This window comes from Bos mutus, chromosome 1, assembly GCF_027580195.1.
Source record: "Bos mutus isolate GX-2022 chromosome 1, NWIPB_WYAK_1.1, whole genome shotgun sequence".
Lineage (NCBI taxonomy): Eukaryota > Metazoa > Chordata > Mammalia > Artiodactyla > Bovidae > Bos > Bos mutus.
In genome coordinates this window covers 55,761,327-55,787,821 of record NC_091617.1, presented here as the reverse complement: position 1 = coordinate 55,787,821, position 26,495 = coordinate 55,761,327, and the positions used below count along the sequence as shown (strand labels likewise).

Sequence of the window (26,495 nt, the reverse complement as noted above, 5' to 3'; positions counted from 1 at the left end):
CCAGAATATACTTGCTAAGAACGCTGGCTATCTTTTAATTTAATTTTTCTATGATACCCTCCCCTCCTTTTCGCTTACTTCTTAAGGTAATTTTGCCTAATTGCTTAGATTCAGGCTCAAGTGTGAACCATCTTGAGAGCAGTCACTATCTCTGTTTGTCCCTAGAGCACAGAAAGTGAAAACTACACTCAGTCCATCAAGCAAGCACTGCATTTCCAGCAATGCCAGCAGGAGGGGCTTCCAGGGTCTGTACATGACAGATGAGCATTCCCTTCTACACATGGGCTGTCTGCATCAGCTGTGAGAACAGACATGAAGATACGTCTTGGGCAGAATGAGCGCCTCCTTCTCACTCCATGGAGGTATGAAAAAATCACCCTTTTCTTTAACTGTAGTTATACTGTATATATGGAGAAGGAAATGGCAACCCACTCCAGTGTTCTTGCCTGGAGAATCCCAGGGACGGGGGAGCCTGGTGGGCTGCCGTCTATGGGGTCGCACAGAGTCGGACACGACTGAAGCGACTTAGCAGCAGCAGCAGCAGCATACTGTATATGTCTGTCTCCTTTAGAGGTTTGCAAACCTCCGGAAAGTAAGGTCTATGATTGATTCACATGTAAATCCCTCCATAGTGCCAAGATGATACTCAACTCATACTTAACATGCTTACAAAAACGTTTGTTGGATTTGAGCTTAAACGTCTAAATATATGGTACCTCAGCTGATAGATCTTGAAGCAGGTCAGAAAGCATATACCAGTTAAGACAAAGTCAGTTAAATAACATATATTAAAAATGGCTTCCTCTGTTTATCTCATTGGATGAATAAAAATACAGAAAGAAGAAACATTTTAAAAAGGCAATTATATATACCCCACATATGTACCCATTCCATGAATATTTGCTCATGTTGACCTCTATGTATTCTGGCCTACCCAAGGCCTGTGCCCTAAGAGGTATTGCTATATTTAAGCTAAAGGAAAGAAAGAAAACTGGGAGAGGGTAATAAGTGAACTCGTGGTTTGTACCTCTCTGGAAGATTCCTCCATCTGGTCATTTATATCTTTGATTTTTTGTTCAAGTTCCTCAAGGTTGTTCAGAATTGCTATCCGGGTCTCTTCCATCGCAGTCAACTCCTGAATCCTTTGTTCTTCACTTATACCCTCTGGGGTCTGTGATTAATCAACACATAAAAGGGCTAGTCACACTTCAGTGCCAGAATTTCCCAGTTAATAAAGCAGTCACAAGTCTAGCATTTCACAGTCTGTGTCTATTTGAACTCGAAAAGCATCCCTGTGACTATTTACTTGGAACTCTGCATGGTCCCAGAGACCCCCAGTAGACAGCGTCTCAGGTAAGCTTCTACAAATCAGGTTCAGTGAACAAATTCATGTCCTTTTAAAACCAAAATAACTAAGAGGTAATATAGATGAGGAAGCTGTAGTCCACAGAGATTGTAGTGACTTCTCTCAGGTTACAGATAAAGTTTGGAGTGCAGAGAACTAGAATCTAGAAGAGACTTCTGACATCTTCCTCAGGAATGTCTCTTGGGCACTCTGCTACCTTCATTACAAGCTCCATGTTCTCTCCCATCTCCAAGGGAATACACTTCCTACAAGTCTGCAGAGTTTCTGCTGGGTCCCACTGCTAGGGCTATCTGCAAATGAGCAATCCTTATTTAAATTCTTTTCAGTATAAGATGGTAAATGGGGACATGGTATTTGGCCCCACCTCACTGATATGTTCCATAAAGTTAAAAAGCAGGACAGTATTACTTTATTACTTTGGCAACCCTCAAAATGATTTAAAATTACTAAATTAATACCAAGTTACTTCATGTTTCCGTTTTTGCATTAGCACGCTACTTATTATTTACTACTTACCTATGTACTGATGAAGACACTAACTGGGCCAATGAGCTTTTGTGACATGAAATAGGATATTGGCCATTATTCATAAAATTATGTCATGGAAAAACTGACACGGAATGAGAAAGTTAGCAAAGAAATTAAGTGAGACAGGGCATACTTACACCTCTGAACAGAGTTATGACAAATGCCCAGAAAAGAAAGGAATATTTAGATCATACACACAGCCAAAATATGACTGCCAATTATTTTAAGAAGAGATACAATAAATTGAAAATAGCTTCTTTTTTCAAGAATTTCAAGTCAGTTATTTTGTATATCCCCTGGTGGAGACCAGTCTTTCTATAAGGCAAGGGATGCCAATATAGGCATTATTTATTTAATTTTATCTCTCTTTGAAAAAGAAGCAATTTCTTTGCACCAGTAAGTCAATGATTATATAATTTTACAATTGCAAATTGGAAACAGCAGCCAAGTTATAATGCATAAATTGCTGAAGATTACTCATTAACCACCGAAAATAACATTCAAATTAACCAAAGAAATCACTAACATTTTGTGTCTCTAAATTCATTTAACGTACTTAACAATCCTAAAAATTACTGTAAGAAGATAGGCATCATGTCTGTTTCTTTATTCTTTATTAACATTCTTTATTCTTAACTCTACTTTACTGCTTCTCAAAATTTAACCATTGAGAAGTTACACATCTCAGGTTGACTAGAGCAAAGATTAGAAGGCCTTTCAAGCCCTCTGTTTATTTGTTTTCTGATATTTAGATTTTAAACTGTCATCTTAAATCCAGTATCTCATTAACTAATAAAACAATCTGTGACCTTTCTTCAGAGACAATTAATCTCATTGTCCTAAGGCTTGGGTGGCCAGTTTTAGGGCATGAGGAATGCCTGCAATAGTGAATGGCATTCCTAAATCATCGAGGAGTAATCCTAGCAGGAAAGCCTCAAGAAGGCCAGTATCCTGTTGGGTCAACATTTCATATTAGGTTTCAACTTCCAACATGATTTAAAAATATCTTTCACTGGTGGAAGCAAAGCATCAAAAGAAAAGAAAAACTGAACAATCTGCAAAACTATATTGATAGGTAACAGTGGCACTTATAAGTATCTGTATAACTCAACATTTCTAGAAAATTTATCACAATAGGTCTAATAAAAGACAACTTGATAGTCTGTTTGTAGCAGTAAAAGTTATCTAGGTATTGACTTTTGCTACTGTTATTTATAAAAAGGAAAATCTTCAAGGGGCGTTCTAAAACTCTGGTTTGTAACAGAAAGGGATGAGGATATTGGACTCTCATTTATATCCAAATAAAAAACAAAAGAGTACCAAGGGTGTGGTAGCCACTAAACAGCTTTAGTTTGTGGTGACAGAAAAAAGTGGAATTTTAATCTATCTTATTTTTTTATAGTAATGTACAGGGTTCCACTGAGAGTGATGTTTTAATAAAAGCACACATATTGTGCATACCCAGATATATTGTTTTTGTGTTAACTCCATCTGCACACACAGAAAGGAGAGACAGTAGGGACAAGACAATTTGCATCTACCCTTCCTTGTGTGTGTGTGCAGATCTCTGATCTCAACAGGTTTCTAAGAAGAAATACGCAAAAAAGGAGGGGCAGGTACGGTAAATGGAAATTGTCTTATTCCTACTCCTATCTCCCCTTTCTGTGTGCATGTGGATGGAATTAACTCAAAAACAGCACATCTGGGGAAGCACAATATATGATTTTATTAAAACACTTCACTCTCAGTGGAACCTTATACATTACCATAAAAAAAATCAGATAGATTAACTTAGAAACCTCTTGAGATCAGAGAGTGTTGCAAGTGTGAAAGGTTTCCACTGTAGACAGAATGATTACATGATTACTCAAAAAGAGTAGAAAAGTTTTCACCACAAGAGAAAAAATATTTTTTTGGCAAATACACAAGGAGATGGAATTAACTAAATGTACTGCAGCCATCATTTTGCAAAACATGTAAGTCAAGTCATTAGGCTGTACCCTTTAAATTTATATAGTGCTGTATGTCAATTATATATCAATAAAACTGCAAGGAAAAAAAAAGAGTGAGTTGTTTTCAGCTTTCACCTCAGGTGGTGGTAGACAGATTCATAAAGCCAATTAAAAAGAGCATGTTTCCAAGGTCATCTGCATCTTTAAGTGTTAGATAAAAGCAAAGTCAAAATGGTGAATTTCAGGCTTTCTAAATATCATTAAAATCTTTGTGTTTTTCACATTCTTCTCCATTACTCCTCAGATCAATAATAACAAACACTGTACTTTGTTAAGTAAATAATCCAAAAACACTCAAAAAGGAAGACCATTTAAAAAAAAAACAGGAGTTTTTTTTAAGATTCTTCTATCTCCTGTCTCAAGGTAACATATGTCTGTCTTCAGAGAATCAAAAATGAAAAACCCATTCCCTGGAACCCATTGCCTCTCAGCTGCACTCTGCCAAAGCTGCTGTGTGATACCCAGAGGTTCCCTTGATGGTTCCTGTCTCTAAAGGAGACACAGGGTTCCGCTGTGTGCTGTAAGGAAGATGTTCCAAGCTTCAAAGTCCTCCTATTTCCCAGAAGCGTACTGGGGCAATGAGAAACATCTGTCAAAATCTGCTCATTTATATCCAACAGTTTTCTTGTCACAGCCCTCTTCAGGAGGAAACAGTGTGTGTGTGTATGCTTAGACGCTCATTTGTGTCTGACTCTCTGCTGCCCCATGGACTGAAGCCCGCCAGGCTTCCCTGTCCATGGGATTCTCCAGACAAGACCATGGGATTCTCCAGACAAGAATACTGGAGTGGGTTGTCACGCCCTCTTCCAGAGGATCTTCCCAACCCAGGGATGGAATCCAGGTCTCTTGAGTCTCCTGCATTGGGAGGCAGATTCTTTACCACTAGCGCTACCTGGGAAGCCCTTCAGGAGGAAACGGGTCTCCCAAAAGTTAGTCCTCAGAGCACACAGCTCACTGTTTTAACAAAAGTTTGGCAGATCTCTGAAGGAAAAGAGTGAAAGGATTTAAGATAAAAAGTGCAGGAAGCCCCATGTCTGATGACAACAGCTCAGATGTTCAAATGATGGGTCATTTACTTTGCCTGAACACCAACAATTTTTTATTTCTACCCCCCATCCTAGTTTCTAACCACTGCAACTTTCTAGCAGGAGAGACAGAAGTCCTATTCAGAATTCCTCTCCTTTGAGAATTACTCTTCTAGTCATTAGAAGAAACAAGGGTTGAACACTCCAGAGTCCTGATGAATACACGGGCGAACTCTATAGGTAGGTATATTTCTGACTAGAAACATTCAAAAAGTTTTGTTGCACCGGGAAAGGCAAAACTATAGAGACAATAAAAAGAATGATGGCTCACAAGGTTTCACGAGAGCGGGGAAGAGAAATGAATAGGTTGAATCCAGGAGATTCTTAGGGTGATGACATTATTATGTATGAGATAGCAACGATGGACATATTACACATTGCACTTGTCAAAACCAACAAAACCATACACTATGAAGTGTGTGTATGCTTAGTTGCTCAGTCATGTCTGACTCTTTGCAACCCCATGAACTGCAGTCCGCCAGGCTCTTCTGTCCATAATATTCTCCAGGCAAAAATACTGGAATGGGTAGCCCTTTCCTTCTCCAGGAGATCTTTCTGACCTAGGGATTGAACCCAAGTCTCCTGAATTGCAGGTGGATTCTTTACCATCTGAGTTATCAGGGAAGCATACAATATGAGAAGATCTCCTTAATGTAAACTGCAGTCTTTAGTCAATATTGTATATCAAAATTGGTTCATAAATCTTGATGAATGTACCATACTTATATGTGTTACTCGCTCAGTCGTGTCCGGCTCTTTGCGACCCCATGGACTGTAGGGTTCCTCTGTCCATGGTTCCTCTGTCCATGGGATTCTCCAGGCAAGAATACTGGAGTGGGTTGCCGTTTCCTTCTCCAGGGCATCTTCCTGATCCAGGGGTGGAACCTGGGTCTCCTGCATTGCAGGCAGATTCTTTATCATCTGAGCCACCAGGGAAGCCCACCATCATACTTAGGCAAGATGTAAATAATAGGAGATACTCTAGGAAAGCAAGGAGGACAAATAGAAACTCTTTACACAACCTTTTCAGGAGAAGGGGCTGACAAAGGATGAGATGGTTGGATGGCATCACCAACTCAATGGACATGAGTTTTTGAGCAAGTTCCGGGAGTTTACAGGGGAGCCTGGCATGTTGCAGTCCATGGGGTTGCAAAGAGTCAGACACAACTGAGCGACTGAACTGAACTGATAAATGTCCAATATATCTGAAACAGTCATTAATAATGTCAAGGGGAAGACGACTCATGATAAAAGACTAATGTCCTTATCACCACAATAGCTCCTAGTACTGAGACAAAGCATTTTTTAAAAAAATCAGTGACAAGGAAGACAAGGGAGATCAAGATGGTAGAGTAGGAGGATGCCGAGCTCACCATCCCGACAAACACATCAAGGATACATCTAGATGTATCCAGCTTTAGCTGGACACAAACAGGAGTCTGGAGGAAAGGCTCTGCTACAAGCAAGGCTGTAAAGATCCACATGGAATCGGGCATGAAGAGAGGAGATGAAAGCAAGCAGGACCCATGCCCCAAGCAGGACACAGAGGAGGAGGGGGGATATGATGGGCTCAGAGATGCCCCCTGTGAAGTTAGGGCACACCAGCCGTAGGGTCCAACCCAGGGAAGACAAGTTCCCTTAGCTGGTTTGAAAACTGTGGGACTTACAGGAGGGGCTTAAGAAGCGGAGACTCTGCTCACGAAGAGCAGGTGCACACGTCTGCCTGCTCCAGGGAACAAGGGGGAGGAAGCAGACTGAAAACAGTGTGGAGAGTCTGGCTGGTTTCCCACAACTGCTCCTGTCTGCAACAAGTGCCTGATCTAGCTTCTCTTGCTCCTGAGCAGCTCCCCACCAGGACAGAGGTGCTGTATTCGGGGGAGGGAGTGCACATTTAGAAGAAAAGGAACCCGCCTGGACTCGACCCTCAGGGCTTCTGGTCCAGCACCTTGAGCTCTGCTGACACCCAGACAGGGAAGTGACAGCCACTGAACATGGGAGAAGCCAGCTTTCCCCTGGCTGTGGCTCTAGCCCCTCCATCTCCAGCCCTACCTCTCACCAAGATAACAGCTGCCAGCACACCCCAGGAGAAGATGGGATCTTTGCTCACTTCAGATCCAGCTTTTCCCACCAAAGCCACTGGGCACTTGCAGACCGCATAGGGGCACTCACACACAAGGAGACCCCATTCAAGATCAGGATAGGTAAATATTTCAACAAATTTCATAAAGTTAAACATAATGGGAATACAAAGGAAAATGTTTCAAATGAAAGAACAAGGGGGAAGAAAGACCTGAAGAAAATCCTAATGAAACAGAGATAAAAATTTACCAGATAAAAGGGTTCAAAGTATTAGTAATAAGAATGTCAACTGAATTGGGTTAAAAAAAAAGACACAAAGAATAAGAATTTTAACAAGGAACTAAAACATATTTTAAAAAACGGAGCTCCAGAATACAACAACTGAAATGAAGAATATACTCGAAGGAATTAATAGCAGATTGGGTGATACAGAAGAACACATGAGAAATCCTGAAGAGAGAATAATGCAATCATCCAATCATAAATAGCAACAAGAAAAACCAACCAAGGGACTTCTGAGACAACATCAAGTGTTCTAACATTCACATTACAGGGGTCCCAGAAGATGAAAAGAGAAAGGGGTAGAAAATGTATTTGATGATATTATGGCTGAAAGCTCCTAAAGCTGAAGAAGGAAACAGATTTCTAGTACAGGAAGCACAGGTAGTTTCAGAGAAGATGAACTCAAAGAGACCCACTTTGAGACATATCATAATTAAAATGGCAAAAGCTAGAGATTAAAAAGAGAATTTTAAAGGCAGCAAGAGGAAAATAGAGTCACGTACAAGGGAACCCCCTCCCCCTAAAAAAAACAGGACTTAATTAAACTTAAAAGTTTTTTTTCGCAGCAAAGGAAACCATCACCAAAATAAAGAGACAACCTGCTGAATGGGAGAAAATATTTGCAAATGATACGACCAATAAAGAGTTAATATTCAAAATATACAGCTCATATAATTCAATATCAGAAAAACAACTGCTTTAAAAAGGGCAGAAGACCTGAATAGACAGTTTTCTGAAGAAGACATACAGATGGCCAAGAGGCACATGAAAAGATGCTCAACATTGCCAATCATCAGAATAATGCAAGTCATAAGCACAGTGAGATCACCTCACACCTGTCAGAACGGCTATCCTCAAGAAGTTCACAGATAACATATGTCGGTGAGGGTGTGGAGCAAAGGGAACCTTAGCACGCTACTGGCGGGAATGCAAACTGCAAACCACTATGGAAAACAGCATGCAGCTTTCTCAAGAAAACTAAAAACAGAACCACCATATGATCCAGCAAATCCCAATCCTGGGTATATATCTGAAGAAAACAAAAAAAAAAAAAACAGTAATTTGAAAAGATATATGCACCTCAATGTTTATAGCAACACTATTTATAATAGCCAAGAAATGAAAGCAACCTAAGTGTAACAAATGAATGGTTAAAGAGGATGTGGTAAATATGGACAATGAAATATTCATAAAAAGAAGGAAAATTTCCTATTTGCAACAACATGGATGGACCTGGAGGATATTATGCTTAGTGAAATAAGTCAGCCAGAGAAAGACAAATACTGCATATTAGCACTTGCATGTGGAACCTAAAAAAATAAACATAACAAAACAGAAACAGATTTATTGATACAGATCAATACAGATCCAGTGAGGAGGGGACTTCCCTGGTGGCTCAGACAGTAAAGAATCTGCCTACAATGCAGGAGACCCTGGTTCAAGCCCTGGGTTCGGAAGATCCTCTGGAGAAGGGAATGGCTACCCACTCCAGTATTCTTGCTAGTTAAACTGGCAAGCAAATTAAAACATAATTAACTTAGCAAATTGAAAATTTTGATGATACATACTTTGGCAAGTGTATAAATAACAAGGTGCAGGGATAAACTCTTCTCAAGAGTCACCTGGAAATACACACAGTCTTTGAGATTATAAGTTGGAAATATTGTTTAAAATGAATAATACACAACCTCTTTGACCTACCAACTCCACAGACACATTTGCACAATTTGTGCTAGTATATATATTCCAGAATATTTGCTGCATATGGATTTTATTAGTAAAATATTGGTAACAATTTAAACAGTATTTCCAAACAATAAAATACTAGTTGACCATCAGTAAGAATGAGGTAGAACGGTCTATAATAATATTCAAAGATGCTCAAGACATTCAATAGGAGAAAAACATCATGCAGAACACTATACTTGTGTATATGTTTATATATATAATATATGTATTATATATATAAATTCAATATGCTTATATTGCCACATGTTCACAGAAATATTGGGAAGGTATGGAAGACCCTCTGTGTTTATCTCTCAGGTATGCAACCAGAGGGGATAGGGAAAAGTCAAACTGTTTCTCTTTCTCTTTCTGTACTGCTACATTTTCTAGAGTCTAAATGTGTTACTTTATAGGAAACACTAGAATTTGCTGCACCTTGTTTAGCTAGCGTTAGTGTTAGTCGCTCAGTCGTGTCTGACTCTTTGCGACCCCTATGGACTGTAGCCCACCAGGTTCCTCTGACCATGGAATTTCCCAGGCAAGAATACTGGCGTGGACTGTCATTTCCTCCTCCACCGGATCTTCCCCTATCCAGGAACTGAACCTGGTTCTCCTCCATTGCAGCTAGATTCTTTACTGTCTGAGCCACCAGAGTAGCTGCTTCACTGCAAACATTCTGGAAAACAAGCAGTAAGACCCCTAATGTCTAGGCCAGGGCAGATGCACGGTCCGGGCCCTGTATCTAATCTCTGTGTGTGGCCGGCTTTACCTTTGGTAGGATACTTAGGTAAGCAGACTCGCCGGAAGCTTTCAGAAAGGCAGAGGAGGGCGGCGGGGGAGTCCTGGCGAGGTCCCCGAGCAGTTCATCATTCCTGGCGCCCCGTGGCGGGAGGAAGCTGGCACTGCTCTGACTGAGGCTCCCAAAGCCTGCCAGGTCCGCGTCGTGGAGAGCGCTTTTCTGGTGGCACCTGTACCTGGTGTCCGGGCTCACCAGGGCTTCTTCAAACACAGACTCCTCATCGGAGAGCTGCAGTTTCTCCAGCTCTTTATTGATTTTCTGCACATCTGCCACGGTGGTGCCGGGGGACACACGACTGTCAGGCTTTGTGTACTCAGCACAGAGGCTGAGGATGGTCTCCAGACGCTGTCTCTCCTAGAACACAGAGGACAGAAGGTCGGTGAGTTTGTGAGCAGGGAGCAACTCCACATAGAGAAGAGGCTGGGACCACTGGTGAATTCAACCCACACATAGTCCCACAGACACTTGGCTGGTGATATTTTTTATCATTGATGAATCCATTTATAAAATCCAGATGAAACCTGGTTTAACAACAATGCCTGATGTTCCTCCCAAACTCAATTCTTTATTTGTATATCCCAGTGCTGATTCTAGCACATACTAGCACTTAGTGAGACCTTTTTTGATTTGTCAATTCTCCAAACACTTAAAAAAAATTTTTTTTAATCTCCTTTTTGAAATCTTCACCCCCTTGCCTCCCTCTACTATCTACCTTCAACAATATCTTTCATCATTGTAGCCTTAGTATTATAGTTGCACTTAAAACTAATTCTCTAACCTTCTATAGAAATATCATTCTACCGTTTAGATGCACAAAAGAAAAATGCTACTTTAAAAAAGGTTTAATTTGAAAGGCATAACTAGCTCTTTATTTTTTTTCTTGAAATGCTTCAAAACTTTGAAAACTTTTATGTCTTGTCATGATATAAAGATCTTTCCCACAAATTTCTCACATGAATAAATTAAAATAATTTTTTAAAAAAGAGAATGTTGTAGGAAGATGAAGAATATTCAATATCAGGTCCAGATAGGAAGACAACAATATATTTCAAATTCTGAGACCATTAAATATTTGAATCATTCAGCTGAACTATAAAATGATAGTTTGTTTTAAAAAATCAATATACCAGCCATTGATGTCTATAATGGTACCACTAACTGACACTGCACCAAGCTCCCCAGAAAAAGAAGTATATATTTATGATTTTTGACTTTAAGTAAATTAACTATATGTTTGTGAACAAGGGGATATAATTTACAAAATGCTTATCATAAACCTAGACAGCACTGTTGGGGTAAGGAAACTCAACATCTTCTCTCACATTAGTTCAATTGCCAAAGTGAAAAGAAAAAAAATAAAATAGCAAAAAAATCTCTTGTCATTACATCTACCACATTGAAAAGAGGATTCTAAAGTCTTCCACAGAGAAACATTTTCCAAACTGGTTACCAGTAAAAAAAGAGAAAAATGTTAAGTAGCCCTGGGCTATTGTTTTTAATATTTTACAGCAAATCTGTAGAGACGAAATTCTGAAGGCAGTTTACTCTTTATTAGTGGAAGAATATCAAATAGGAAAATCAAATAGGAAAAGGCCAACATAATTCCCTGGTTTTCATTAAATACATCCATTAAACGACAAATTAGCATGAAATGACTTTTATCTGTCTTCTTAAGTACTTTCCACACTCCAAAAATGCAATAACTTGATCAAAAGGACTATTAAACTGGTTGTTATAAGCCCCACCTCCCTTTCACTGCCTGAACTTCTGGACTCCAGCTGCAGCTCCGTCCTCATGGCCTCAGTCTCATGGAAGGCACTCAGCTGCACAACCTCATCGCAGGAGCTTCTGCACCCTGTCCATCCAGGAGTCCCGATGCTTATTTTATCTCTGCAGCTGCCACCAGCTGCCAAGTCCTACCCACCTCAGCTTTGTGGGGAGGGAGCGTGTGTATGCGGGGCGGAGTTGGTGGGGGGTGGCAGTGGCCCAGCATTCACTGCCTTATTTTAAACTTCTCTAACAATCTAGCAAAGTCTGCATGGGAATATGCAAAAACAACTGGAAGGCGTAAGTGAGGAAGGGGATAGGAACAAGATGTTATAATTTACCCATTCTCAAGAGCATCTGCATTAGAGGCTAATCTCCAAGGAAAAGTTCTCTTTCTGCAGTGTAGGTGAATTAAGTCAAAGCATCTAAACACAGTCTTTGCTAATCTTCATAGAGGACAGTATGTATGCCTTGACATTCATTATGTTTGGGATTATAGGAAAGTTGTCAATTTCTATTAATCAAGTTGCTAATGAACAGTGCAGTCCTCAAAAGCATGAAAGGTACTTCTGCCCAGTCTGTACTCATGGCAAAATTCCTCCTACCTCTCCTTCCCAAAATAGTCTTTTTTGCTGCCAGCGCTATTGCTTAATTCCAGAGGGAATAAATGATCCCAGCCTTAAGATGAATGCTATTTCAGATGGTGAAACAGTATTCCAAGGCGAGTGCACAGGAAGTTTGGTCTACTGCTATGTGCTTCTCTCTATTCTTATCACCCCATTCACAGCCAATCTGTTCAGACTTGAATCTCACACTCATGCAGCACTGCTGCCCACGAGTCTAACAGAAATCCGGACTGCGCCGAGATGCACTGGCCCCGTCAGAAGCTGCACCAAAGAAAAATAAACTGATGGTGAGGAGTGCGTCAGAAGAAAGGTCTGCGAGGCATTTCGGAAAGCATGAGAAGCCTTTTAAGGAAAACCCTGAGCAGAATCGCCCTCATAATTCTCCCCTGAGCTCTCTTCATCCTTCCCATTCATCACGCCGATATTCTCCACTCTGCATGACCTGAAACAAGGGCGGCCATTCTGCACAGGATGCTTTTGAGAATCAAATAGAGCACTATTAATAATTATGCTGGGACAGCAAGCCAAAACTGGGATGGGCAACCTGAGATGTGTGGCTCTCTTCCTAAAATTCAATTTCCTTTGACGCTTCACCTGACAACTTGGTGAGTTAGGAAGCTACCCTCTTTGATATCTCCAATTCCTACCCACCTTTCCAAACAAGCAACCTACTGTGCATTCTCTTGAAAAGGCACCAACAGAGAGTCTAAATATCTAAATGACCTAAAACATTGGTGTTCAGGATTTAGAATGTAGCTCCCTTTGAATCAAATTATTTAAAATACATTTAGACTGTTTTCCCTCTCCATTTTCCCTTTCCTCATCTCCATATATCATAGGAAGCTCTGAAGGGGACATCAGATCAGATCAGATCAGATCAGTCGCTCAGTCGTGTCCGACTCTTTGGGACCCCATGAATCGCAGCATGCCAGGCCTCCCTGTCCCTCACCAACTCCCGGAGTTCACTCAGACTCACGTCCATAGAGTCAGTGATGCCATCCAGCCATCTCATCCTCCGTCGTCCCCTTCTCCTCTTGCCCCCAATCCCTCCCAGCATCAGAGTCTTTTCCAATGAGTCAACTCTTCGCATGAGGTGGCCAAAGTACTGGAGTTTCAGCTTTAGCATCATTCCTTCCAAAGAAATCCCAGGGCTGATCTCCTTCAGAATGGACTGGTTGGATCTCCTTGCAGTCCAAGGGACTCTCAAGAGTCTTCTCCAACACCACAGTTCAAAAGCATCAATTCTTTGGGGCTCAGCCTTCTTCACAGTCCAACTCTCACATCCATACATGACCACAGGAAAAACCATAGCCTTGACTAGACGAACCTTTGTTGGCAAAGTAATGTCTCTGCTTTTGAATATGCTATCTAGGTTGGTCATAACTTTCCTTCCAAGGAGTAAGCGTCTTTTAATTTCATGGCTGCAGTCACCATAGAGCTTAACAAATAAACCTGAAGAAAATGGTGCACCTTTCTTTCACTTAATGATTAAAAAAATGTTGCAGGCTGTGTCTTTTGACCACAGAGCTTTCTTTCTTTTCAGATTTGAATGTGTCTGGCATTGCCCCACTGTAGTTCACAGCCCTCGTCAGGAACCTCATCAGTATTTTGAACCCACCCAGTGCTCTCGTAATCAACAGCCGCCTAAGCCCTTGGACAGTGAATATATTATAGAAATAAATTATGCAGAAAATCAAGTACCAATTCTTAATCATGAGTGAAACCTTTGTTAAAATTTCCCTTTTAGTAACCACTATGGTGATGGACAGGGAGGCCTGGCATGCTGTGATTCACGGGGTCGCAAAGAGTCGGACACAACTGAGCGACTGATCTGATCTGATCTGATGGAGATGATATGGAAATTCCTTAAAAAACTAAAAATGGAGTTACCATATGATCCTGTAAACCCACTCCTAAACATATATCCAAAGAAAACTATAATTCAGAAACATACATGAACCCCAATGTTCATTGCAGCACTATTTATAATAGCCAAGATATGGAAGCAACCTCAATGCCCATTGAAAGATGAGTGGATAAAGATGTGAGATATATATACACAAAGGAATATTGTTGTTGCTGAGTTGGTAACTCATGTTCATGGAATATTACCCAGTCATAAAAGAGAATGAAATAATGCCATTTACAGCAATATGAATGGACCTAGAAATTATCATATCACACTAGAGAGGTCTGCTTCTGCTGTTGGCTTCTCGAAGGTAATCTACGTCATAACTGATAAGAGTGTTTTTGTTGATTAGGGAAAGGTTGGCCACACCTTTCTCTGAGGGTGGGGGCTGGCTACTCCAGAAAGACCACATGATTTCATGTGGATGCTTTGGGTCAGTTCAGTTGAGTCTCTCAGTCGTGTCCGACTCTTTGTGACCCCATGAATCGCAGCATGCCAGGCCTCCCTGTCCATCACCAACTCCCGGAGTTCACTCAAACTCATGTCCATTGAGTCGGTGATGCCATCCAGCCATCTCATCCTCTGTCGTCCCCTTCTCTTCCTGCCCCCAATCCCTCCCAGCATCAGGGTCTTTTCCAATGAGTCAACTCTTCGCATGAGGTGGCCAAAGTACTAGAGTTTCAGCTTTATTATCAGTCCTTCCAATGAACACTCCGGGCTGATCTCCTCTAGAATGGACTGGTTGGATCTCCTTACAGTCCAAGAGACTCTCAAGAGTCTTCTCCAACGCCACAGTTCAAAAGCATCAATTCTTTGGCGCTCAGCTTTCTTCACAGTCCAACTCTCACATCCATACATGACCACTGGAAAAACCATAGCCTTGACTAGACGGACCTGTGTTGGCAAAGTAATGTCTCTGCTTTTGAATATGCTATCTAGGTTGGTCATAACTTTCCTTCCAAGGAGTAGCATCTGCAGTGATTTTGGAGCACCCCAAAATAAAGTCTGACACCTTTTCCACTGTTTCCCCATCTATTTGCCATGAAGTGATGGGACCAGATGCCATGATCTTCGTTTTCTGAATGTTGAGCTTTAAGCCAACTTTTTCACTCTCCACTTTCACTTTCATCAAGAGACTTTTGAGTTCCTCTTCACTTTCTGCCATAAGGGTGGTGTTATCTGCATGTGTGAGGTTATTGATATTTCTCCCAGCAATCTTGATTCCAGCTTGCGCTTCTTCCAGCCCAGCGTTTCTTATGATGTATTCTGCATATAAGTTAAATAAGCAGGGTGACACATGCTTTGGGTCATGTGGTATCAATCAACCTGGAGACAGAAGTTAACCACACAGGCAGTCAATCAGTCATGCCTGTGTTATGAAGTCCAATAAAAACTCTGGACACAAAAGCTCAGGTAAGCTTCACTGGTGGCCTACAGGAAAAATATCTTATGCAGCCAAATATCTCCCTTAAAGTTCATAGACTATGAGGTTCCTTTGCCAATCTGGAAAGAGAAAGAATTCCCTCATGGCCTAGAATTCTTCCCTGTGGTAGATTAGGTGCCTGAGCCCAGTCGCCAAAGTAACCCAGGGAGGAAGGAATCTTTTTCTGTCAGTCACTGCCATTTGGTCCCTCTAACCCCACCATTACTAAGCAACATACATTCCGCACAGCATAAGTCCATGGAACTTCTAGAAAGAACTTCTAGAAAGAACTACCTTCCAAAAACTCCATCTCTAACCAGTACACACTTCACCCCTGATGTAGAATCCAGGTTTCTATTTCACGTTGTCTCTGGCTTCACCTTAAATGCCAGAGGTAATTAGTGTCCCTGCCCTGTGAGTACATGCCTCATTCAAATACCCGAGGAACTTATCATATCCTGCCTTTGCTCATACCCAAAGAAATTCAGTTATCCTAATGCCATTTTATAAATCAATCCTCACACTCCTGATCATTTTTTAAAAGAATTACATTACTAAGTGGTGTGTCAACAGCTCCCTTAAATCTGTTTGTTTCCACTATTATTTTTGGCTATGTCCCTCTTCTGGAGGAGCCTATACTTTAGAAAATATGTACAAATATAAGTATATAATATATTTAACTCAACACAATGATAAAATATATTTAAATATTAATACGGGCTTCCCTGGTGGCTCAATGGTAAACAAGTACCTGTAATGCGGGAGATGTGGCAGGAGCCGCGGGTTCTATCCCTGGGCCAGAACAATCCCCTGGAGGAGGGCATGGCAACCCACTCCGGTATTCTTGCCTGGGAAATCCCCTGGACAGAGAAGCCTGGTGGGCTACAGTCCGTGGGGTCACAAAAGAGTCGGACACAACTTTGTGACTGAACTACAACAAATATTAATATGTTTCGTAATTTAATAACATATCATATAATACAAATGTATGCTGAGGTAATACTTTATTTTCATCTACATGAGACACGTCCTCGAATACTACCACTTTATTAAATTAATCATGTTCCTTTCTAATCCAAGAATCTTTTCTTAACTTTCTTTTTCTGCCTCTAGTTATTCCTTGCATTTGCTAGGCAGACTTACATCAATCTCTGACCATATATCTAGGATTTTTTGTAGTTTAGTCCTTTCCTGATGCCTTCCGGCATCATTTTGCCATTTAAAATCAACTGGCAGACATGCACGTTTTGAAAAGTTTTACTCTTATAAAATATCCAAGTTGTGGTGAACTACTCTTAAAATATTGCAGGATGTCATTTGAAAGAAAAGGACTATCATGAATGTCTCCATAACATTATTGCTTCTGCTCAGAAAATTGAAGGAGAAAAACAATTCACTTCTCCCTATAGACTGAAAAACACTGGCTGTAAATAAAGGAAATTCATGTGATCAATATGATCATAATTTCTACAGTGTTTAAGAAAAATATGCCAGGTACTTTTTTCCTCTTACATCACCATTTCAGAAGAAAATCTACATGGTGCTTGAGCCCCTTCTATTAAAGAAATTATGCGATTGTTCCATCCCATTAAAGAAAACACGATACAAGTCCAATAGTACTGTCCCTTGCTTACATTTTCACCTCGGTTTAACTAAGTTCCAGAGGGTCTTTTTGATTTGTTTGTTTCTCCTGAAAGACTACAGTTTACAATGTGCAACGCACTGAAATACTTTTAGATTTTTATGTAATATTTTATTCTGTTCAATCAAAACCAGTGTATGAGCGATACCCAAACTCAATCTTCACATTTGAAAATCTATCCTAAAAAATAAACTTTTAACATGTAAAGAAGCTGCTGGATTGAAAAAGTAGGAAGGTGTAACATGTAATAAAAAAAGAAGGGTGGGCTATCACATATCAACTGAAAGTACTGCAATACAACCATCTATGGGAGATACACCTCATGGGAAATACAGTGTGCTATAATTTAAAAAGCATGCTATAGAGTTTTACATATAGAAATTACAAGTAAACAATGACATGTCTTCTTTCTTTATTTGAGTTGTTAGGAAAGTAATGATATTCTCCTTTCTTCCAAGGCAGCTTTCAAAAATTATAATCTGTTTGACATGATTTAGGCCTTGGTCTTCATAAGCGGATAGAAAAGTCAAACTTTTCAAAGTTCTGGCTCTGCTATTCTATAATCAAAATGAAAGAAATACATGTCTGAAGAAACTTGTTCTTTTTAACTGTACTTAGTGTTTTCTTAAAATTATCTTCTTTTTCAAATTCAAAACTACAATCCCAGATCTGGGATAGGGTCTTGGCAAGTTTGAATGAGAAAAACATCAATTTTTCCAAACCAAAATTCTTCAAAAGAACATACTCCCAAAGAAATATATCTCTCTTGCAGTCAATTAGATTTTACCAAATTTCTTGGCTGTTCTGAACTTTGAAAAACCAATCTTACTGATTTCTGCTTCTGGGAAGATGGTGTAGAGATCCCTTCCCCTATGCTTCTCACTAAAGTACAACTAAGAACCTTGAAAATTTTATATATAGGACAAACATAAGACTCTGAAAAATGGGGAGAAAGCAGCAGATAAGCTAGGAAACTAGAGTCTCAAGGAAAAGCAGAGACAAATTCCCTAGGATTTCCTTTTGTCTCATAAATCCCAGACTTAGAGCTGAAGAAAAGGCAACAACAGCAACATATTGACCCAATCTCTATAGAGTATTATGCAGTGGAAAAAGCCAAACGCAAAAGGTTACACAGTATCTGATTAAATTTGTGTAACATTCCTGAAATGACAAAAACATAGAAATGGAGAACAGACCAGTGATTGCCAAGGGTTGAGGAGGAGATAAGGGTAGAAGGAAAGCGGGTGCAGCTATATAAAAAGGGTAACAGGAGAAACCCTTGTGGTGTTAGAACTGTTCTGTGTCTTGACTGCATCATCATCCTGCTATATATCATCATATACCCTGCTATAATAGGGAAGAACAAATCTGACTCCATATTAGATCTGTTTCTTTACCCTTTATATTTTACTGCTTTTGCTACAAGTTAGGAATTTTGCCTATAGGCTGAAATACATGATAGCCCATTCTCAATGGCCATATTTTTTAAAGTATAATACTTTTCCATTTATATAGAGATAAAACATTGCAGAACAAAGAATAATATTTTTCTTATTGGAGGTTTACAGGAACACCATGACCTAACCTACGTGGACAGCTCCAAGAAGAAAGGATTCCAACAGCAATAAGTTTGCCACAACCAGCCCCTCCCCACTTTCAGTATAAAAGAAGTCTGAATTCTAATTTGGGTAAGATGGGGCACTAGTACACCATCTTCTCAGTCTGCTGCCCTTCTGAATAAAGTTGCTATTTTTTGCTCCAACAACTTCTCTCTTTATTTATTGGCATGTCATGAGGCAAGCAGTAGGAGCCTGGACTTGGTAACACTGCTTATTATATCGTACCCGAGTGTACAAGATGTTACCATGGAAGAAACTGGGTAAAGGATCTCTGAACTATTTCTTATAATTAATTGCATGGGAATATACAGCTACCCGCAAAATATAAGCTTTTTAAAAGTGCCTTCTAAATGTCTTAACCTACACATCTACACATTGAGATGACTGAATCAAAATTCATTCATTGAAAAAATGATGAATGTGTTTGATTTCAAATACTTGTTTTGGACTTGTTTTGTTTTTTTAAAGAATCAACCTCAAATTTTAAAAATAGTCTTCATAGCAAATATTCCCATAAACTTTTGTAGAACAGGGAGGGAAAATTTCTCATTGTAAGAATTAGCCAGCAGTCACTAAATCTACTACTTGATGAGAGATCTGCAAAGGCAGGTCAATAAATGGCTTTTAATTTAGAAATATGAAGTAATTTGACAACAAATATGGAGATCCTTTTTCCTACAAAGAATCAATAGTCTTCTCTCATCTCCCCTCTCCCATATACCTGTTGATACTGACGTATAGTATTTTCCATTTTTATTCAGTTTGTATGTTTTTCTATAATGATTTATCATTTTAAAAAAAGAATGCAACTTTTCCCATAAGTGACATAGTGGCATATGGGGCCTCCTTTTAGTCTAAGTTACATTCTGTACTTCAGCATGTAGCCTGAGAATGCTGAATTATGCACCTGAGGTATACAGTACACATCCTCAGTTCTAAGCAGGGATTTTTAAATGTTTGGCACCATCAAGAGGAAAGAGCTTGTACTGCCACTGGAACAAGAGCCTAGGGTTTGCTCTCAAGTATAGAGGAACTCGCTTTTAACAGCACCTGTCATAGACTCCTGTAACACAGAATTATATTAAGACTTTTGGCTCTATGTCTCCCCAATGTGGAGTCACTAGATATTGCTAAATGCTACTTTCCCCCTTCCCATTCCTCTTCTACCCATCTAGTCCTCCAACTGAAGAAGAAAAAAAAAAAGATGGATAACTGTTTTTATTCTCAGGTAACTGGGGATAGTTGGCAACTCTAGTTTGCAAAGAATAAATTCCTTCAATATTTACTGAACATCTACATTTAAGCCAGCAATTTGCCATTTAAAAGATAAAGTCTTCATTCTCTCATGATCCAAGGTGACAGATAACAGTCTACTTTATATTATATACTTCACATTATCTACTAATTATAGATTCACTCTTATTGTATGAGAAACGGAAGAAGTTGGCTTAGAGAACTGATAGCTTATTTAGACAGTATACAGTATTACCAAGTTATCCTGTACTGACCAATATCCAACATATCATAATTTCTTTTTTTAAGTTTTTCTCAATGTAAGGAAGTTTAAAAATACATAGTTCACATTTACGGCTCACAGTGTGTTTCTGCAGCAGACTATAAACCATCCAAAGGCCTGAAAGTGAAAGAAGGCAGAGAGCTGACCAGCTGTTTTAAACATCAGAGCTAAGAAAAGCACAGCTCCACAGATACAAATCATTCTAAAGCTTATGTTAAACCTGAAGATTAAATCAATCAATTAACTGATGGACATTCTAACTCAGAATACAGGAAGAGTCATAATTTCCAAGTATCCCTTTAAAAAGACTGAGCCACTCACTTTATTTGGTTAGTAAACCAACCTCTCACCCCATTTGCAGTTTAAGTGGCTCGCTTCCCACTAGTGCAACCTTTTTTTTTTTTTTTCTCAAACTAAAACTATAGTCAGGATGTAGCAAGAGGAAAGGCCACATCAGGAAGCAGATGCCTTTCAAGTCAGATGGGAGTACAAAACAGCTTTCAATACTTAAGTTTTCCTTCAGATTCCAAACACATTCTTCTTAGGAAAAAAGAAAGATGGCTAGGCAGTCATAAGCAGTCTTATAACATTGTCCATTCTGCTTCCAACTAAGAAATGCTGTCCAATTTACAATACAAAACAGTCTGAATGACCAAACTGTTTTTGGGGTCAGGAGTCACTAGGAAGTGGAGGCAGCAAGGAGCAGATGTGCAGGTAGAGTAACTTTCACCTGACAATGCTCACTCTTCTTGTTTTCCCAAATAAGTTTTTCTAATTATAGAACTGAAGTATCAAGGTTGTTTACTCTCTGGCTTCTAAAATGCTATCTGTATATTACCACCACAGGGAGATTAGAGAACACACACACACGCACACATATATGTATTTTGAGTAATGTTCATTGGTAATTTAGGCTTTATGAATAGAATAACTACCCTTTCACTGTTTTTGAATTAAAGTGATTCCTTATGCTTTTCTAAGATATTCATAATTACTTTACTGTTACGCTGGTTTCTGCTCTACAACAACGGGATACATCCCCCTTCTTGAACCTCCGTCCCACCCCCTACCCCATCCCATCCCTCTAGGTTGTCACAGAGCACTGGATTAAGCTTCCTGTGTTATACAGCAACTTCCCACTAGCTATCAATTTCATCTCACATGCTAGTGAAGTAATGCTCAAAATTCTCCAAGCCAGGCTTCAGCAATATGTGAACTGTGAACTTCCTGATGTTCAAGCTGGTTTTAGAAAAGGCAGAGGAACCAGAGATCAAATTGCCAACATCCGATGGATCATGGAAAAAGCAAAAGAGTTCCAGAAAAACATCTATTTCTGCTTTATTGACTATGCCAAAGCCTTTGACTGTGTGGATCACAAGAAACTGTGGAAAATTCTGAAAGAGATGGGAATACCAGACCACCTGATCTGCCTCTTGAGAAATTTGTATGCAGGTCAGGAAGCAACAGTTAGAACTGGACATGGAACTACAGACTGGTTCCAAATAGGAAAAGGAGTACGTCAAGGCTGTATATTGTCACCCTGTTTATTTAACTTATATGCAGAGTACATCATGAGAAATGCCGGACTGGAAGAAACACAAACTGGAATCAAGATTGCCAGGAGAAATATCAATAACCTCGGATATGCAGATGACACCACCCTTATGGCAGAAAGTGAAGAGGAACTCAAAAGCCTCTTGATGAAAGTGAAAGTGGAGAGTGAAAAAGTTGGCTTAAAGCTCAACATTCAGAAAACGAAGATCATGGCATCCGGTCCCATCACTTCATGGCAAATAGATGGGGAAACAGTGGAAACAGTGTCAGACTTTATTTTTCTGGGCTCCAAAATCACTACAGATGGTGACTGCAGCCATGAAATTAAAAGATGCTTACTCCTTGGAAGGAAAGTTATGACCAACCTAGATAGCATATTCAAAAGCAGAGACATTACTTTGCCAACAAAGGTTTGTCTAGTCAAGGCTATGGTTTTTCCTGTGGTCATGTATGGATGTGAGAGTTGGACTGTGAAGAAGGCTGAGCCCCAAAGAATTGATGCCTTTGAACTGTGGTGTTGGAGAAGACTCTTGAGAGTCCCTTGCACTGCAAGGAGATCCAACCAGTCCATTCTGAAGGAGATCAGCCCTGGGATATCTTTGGAAGGACAGATGCTAAAGCTGAAACTCCAGTACTTTGGCCACCTCATGCGAAGAGTTGACTCATTGGAAAAGATTCTGATGCTGGGAGGGATTGGGGGCAGGAGGAGAAGGGGACGACAGAGGATGAGATGGCTGGATGGCATCACTGACTCGATGGACGTGAGTCTCAGTGAACTCCGGGAGTTGGTGATGGACAGGGAGGCCTGGCGTGCTGCAATTCATGGGGTCACAAAGAGTCGGACACGACTGAGCAACTGATCTGATCTGAATGTATAAGAGAATATATACTTTTATAAAATTCCATTTTATATTTTAACTCCTAAGGTATCCTCAATTACACTTTTATTTAACTTCAAAAACATTACACCTACTGTCTACTCAAAAGTATGCAAGCCTTGGTTTTGAACAGCACCAGGTCTTACAAAGAATGCCACAAATTTTTCAACATAAAGAAAAATACCTTTTATTTTTATTATTAATTGAAAAAGTGGAAGGGAATTTTTCCATTTCTAGAAGTAAAAAGAATTCATTTATGCTGAGTTATTTGCACCCCTTTGTAGACAGCTTCACTGTTACCTAGAACCACGTGCATAAACCTAAGTTTGAGATCTGGGAACTAAGGGTGCAGACTTCAGCCACAGAATAAGGAAAGCCAGAATGAATGCCATTCATTTTCTTTCTAAAAACATGTGTACACTGCTTCTATATTCTGCATACTTGGTTACGAGGTAGAGATGTACAGCAGTGAGTAAGACAGGCACGGTCCCAGCCCTTTGCAACGTAAAATTCTTTTGTTGTAAAGTGCTTTCAGAGAGGCTATTAGAACAAAACATCTTCTAAACTGCAGACAATTGCTGTCCCAGACATTTCACCTACTCAAGTAATAAATACCATGGAAGTCAACCTCATCTCCAGGGTGGTAGAGTATGTAAAATGTTAGAAAATCTTATTCCATGGTGCCTCATGAGACTGGGCATCATATTACAACTTGTTCCATGCATGGAGAAATGAATGCCAAGTGTGGTTCTACATAGTTCTAAATGGCGACAATGCTGTTTATCAAGGCACTGCAGATGACTGTCATCAACCAGAAAGAAAACATTGGATTGCTACAAAGTAAGCTGTGGGAATCCACCAGTTCTCCACAATAGCACACAGATGCTTTTGGTGATGGAGCCAAATAGAGTCCTAAAGGCAGCAGGATTTGCTTTAAGCTTTTAATTTTCCCCTTTTCTTCTTAAAATGACTTTGACTGTCTTGGACCATAAGACGAACTAGAGGGCCCTCACTACCTCTATATTACTGGAAGGCAGGCAGGACTCAAATGAGATGAACAAAAGAATATCTTGTCTACTTTATAATGATTTCTTTAGTCTTTGAAACATCTAGTTTGTCTAAAGATCAGCATCCCAGCCCATTAGAGGTACCTTATCCATTACCTCTACTTGGAAAACAGCTCAGAACTGGGAAGTTAAAATGACCACTCACCAGCCCAAAATGATGTCACAAGGTCCATGAGCTGAAGTACACACACTTCATGCACACAGGACCCTCTCAAGATCTCACTTGCACCTAGTAACTCATAGTTGGCAATATTTTTAAACAAAGCTTGATATCTGGTTTCTAAAAGTTATAAATTAAAAAAAGATTGGCATAATGACAAAAGAAAAACTGGCAGCTTACAGCAAGAAAGGAAGAAAAATTGTTTAAAACGAAACAACTCAAATAGCGCAGCAGTTGGAAGCTATTTAATGTTGACTCACTGTGAACAGTTATACCCCATTAGTAGGTCTTTGGAGGTTCATGATTAGGGTTCAGTCTTTAATACTTTAAATAATTATCTTAAGTTTTCAAATAAAGATTGCACATGTAAAAAAAAAATCCAAATGAAACACTGAGATAGTCAAAACTTAAGTTAAAAAATACTACAGAAATTATGCTTAGTGTATCTACTGTATCCCGCTCGGTTTCCTCATTAATGAATTCAATAAATCTTTGGCATCTATTAATTTTATATTTGTTTAAGAGTTGGGTTTATTTTTTGAAAATTATGCTTTGACAACGTGGAGATTCCAGTTAATTGTCCCAGTGGATCCTGAAGAGCCAACTGAACTGTACTACTCATGAACAATATCTCATGGGCTGGAAGCCCAGGCATAGCTTTTCTTGGATCCTGGAGTAAATCTCAAATGGCAGCAGAACTTTACCCCCACTGACTCACTGTCCTCTAACGTTTGTGTTTACCTACTCTGTGTTTCTGATTCTTGTCTACGTCTGAGCGGGGTTTTGGTTTGCAAATAACTGATAATTTTCTGCATTAATGGTGCAATAACTGGGAATCCGGTTTTATGATTTGACCACTTGGTGATCTGTGAGGTAGAACTGGAAGCCAGCCTTTCCCCAGTGAGCATGGTTCAGCATTTGTTTGCCGTTCTTTCTCATCTGTTATTTTTCTATCTATGAACTCAAATCAGGACAGTATTTTTTGCCCAGTCTCTGTAACTGAGAAAAAATATCACCCTGTGAGAGTGAAATATTTTCCTACTTCCTGAAGATAATAATAAATTAAAATAAAGGACCTCTACTATGATTGGTTTATAGAGACTAATAAGCATTTAAATAAACCTAATATTCCCAAGATTTCCCCCCAAATGATATTCTAAAATTTTAAATGTATTCTTTTTAAGAAAAAGACCTTCTTCATCAAAAGTCTTAACTTCAGAAACAGTTTTCTTTTCCGTGGAAAACAAGTTTATATGACTAAAGTAAAGCTTTATACAAATTATCAAACACTAATTTGATAATTTAGTTTAAAAAACAGCTATATGTCTTTGCATTATCTTATCAATGCATAGTATGATACAAGTATAGTTTCATCTTTCAGATAAGTTTAGTTTTATCATAGATTAGTTGATCTGAACTTCTTTAATGTCGTGTACCAGTTTACTGAAAAGATATTAAGATTATTTCTATATATAGTATAAGATTTAAAAAATACAAAATTCATGTTCAACTACACTGAATTATAATTGTGACAAGTATTTTTATATCAATAGTAATTACATCCTGTGATGTGTCACCTTAAACATAATTTACAATATCTTAAGTCATTTGCCTTAGTGTCTGGTTGTTCCAGAAAGTGAAAGAAGACTGTGAAGAACAAAAGTTGACAGAAATTAAAAAATTGTAGACGGGGATGTTAGGGAGTTCAAGATAGTGGAAAGAGGGTGCTGAGCTCAACTGCCCCCAACACAAACACATTAAAAATACAACCATGTGTGGAGCAGCTTCCAATGAGCACAGATCGGAGGCTCTTCTACAACCAAGGCTGCAAAGAAGGGCCCACACACAGTCAAGTAGGAAGGGAGAGAAAACTGTGATGCTGGTACTCGCATCTCCATGAGGGGATGCAGAAGATGAAGGGGTTATCACCGGCTCAGGGATCCTCCCTGGAGAGTTATGGGTTCAAGCCAAATACTGGGCACCCCAGTCCTAGGTAAAACACCAGAAAATGTGACCCTTCAGCTGCTTTGAAAACCAGTGGGACTTACGGGAGGGCTGTAAGAAACTGAGACTCCACTTGTGAAGAGCACACACATTTCCTCACTCCCAGAGCTAGGGGCAGAAAGCAGATTGAAACTGCCCAGGGCTCTAGATGGTTTCTCACAACCATCCTACCCTGCAGCCCTGCCTGCACAGGGTGCCTACTGCAGTCCCTCTTGCCCTATTGCTGCACCATACCAGGGCAACGCTGCTGTTTTTGGAAGACAGAGGGATGTGCATACAGAGGAAGTAGAGCCAGCTCAACCATGTTTGGTCTCTGAAAAGGGTAAAGGCAGATTTGGCTGCAAGGCGTCCTGAAGGCAACAAACTAGAAACTGCCTGGGGCTCTGACTCGCTTGCTGGGACTGTCTCAGCATTAAACACAGTCTGAACCCAGTGCCGAGACCAGGCCTTC

At 39.7% G+C, this 26,495-nt stretch overlaps 1 protein-coding gene across 9 annotated transcripts in view; it reads right to left on the bottom strand.

Moving 5' to 3' along the window:
• PHLDB2 (pleckstrin homology like domain family B member 2) overlaps positions 1-26,495 on the bottom strand; it is a 240,793-nt gene that overhangs the window by 58,810 nt on the left and 155,488 nt on the right. For all 9 annotated transcript variants that reach the window (XM_070369008.1, XM_070369028.1, XM_070369044.1 and 6 more), the window contains 2 exons: positions 9,850-10,233; positions 1,028-1,171 (listed from right to left, as the gene is read on the bottom strand). In XM_070369008.1, coding sequence (XP_070225109.1) covers positions 1,028-1,171; positions 9,850-10,233 — 528 coding nt within the window. The remainder of the gene's footprint in view (positions 1-1,027; positions 1,172-9,849; positions 10,234-26,495) is intronic.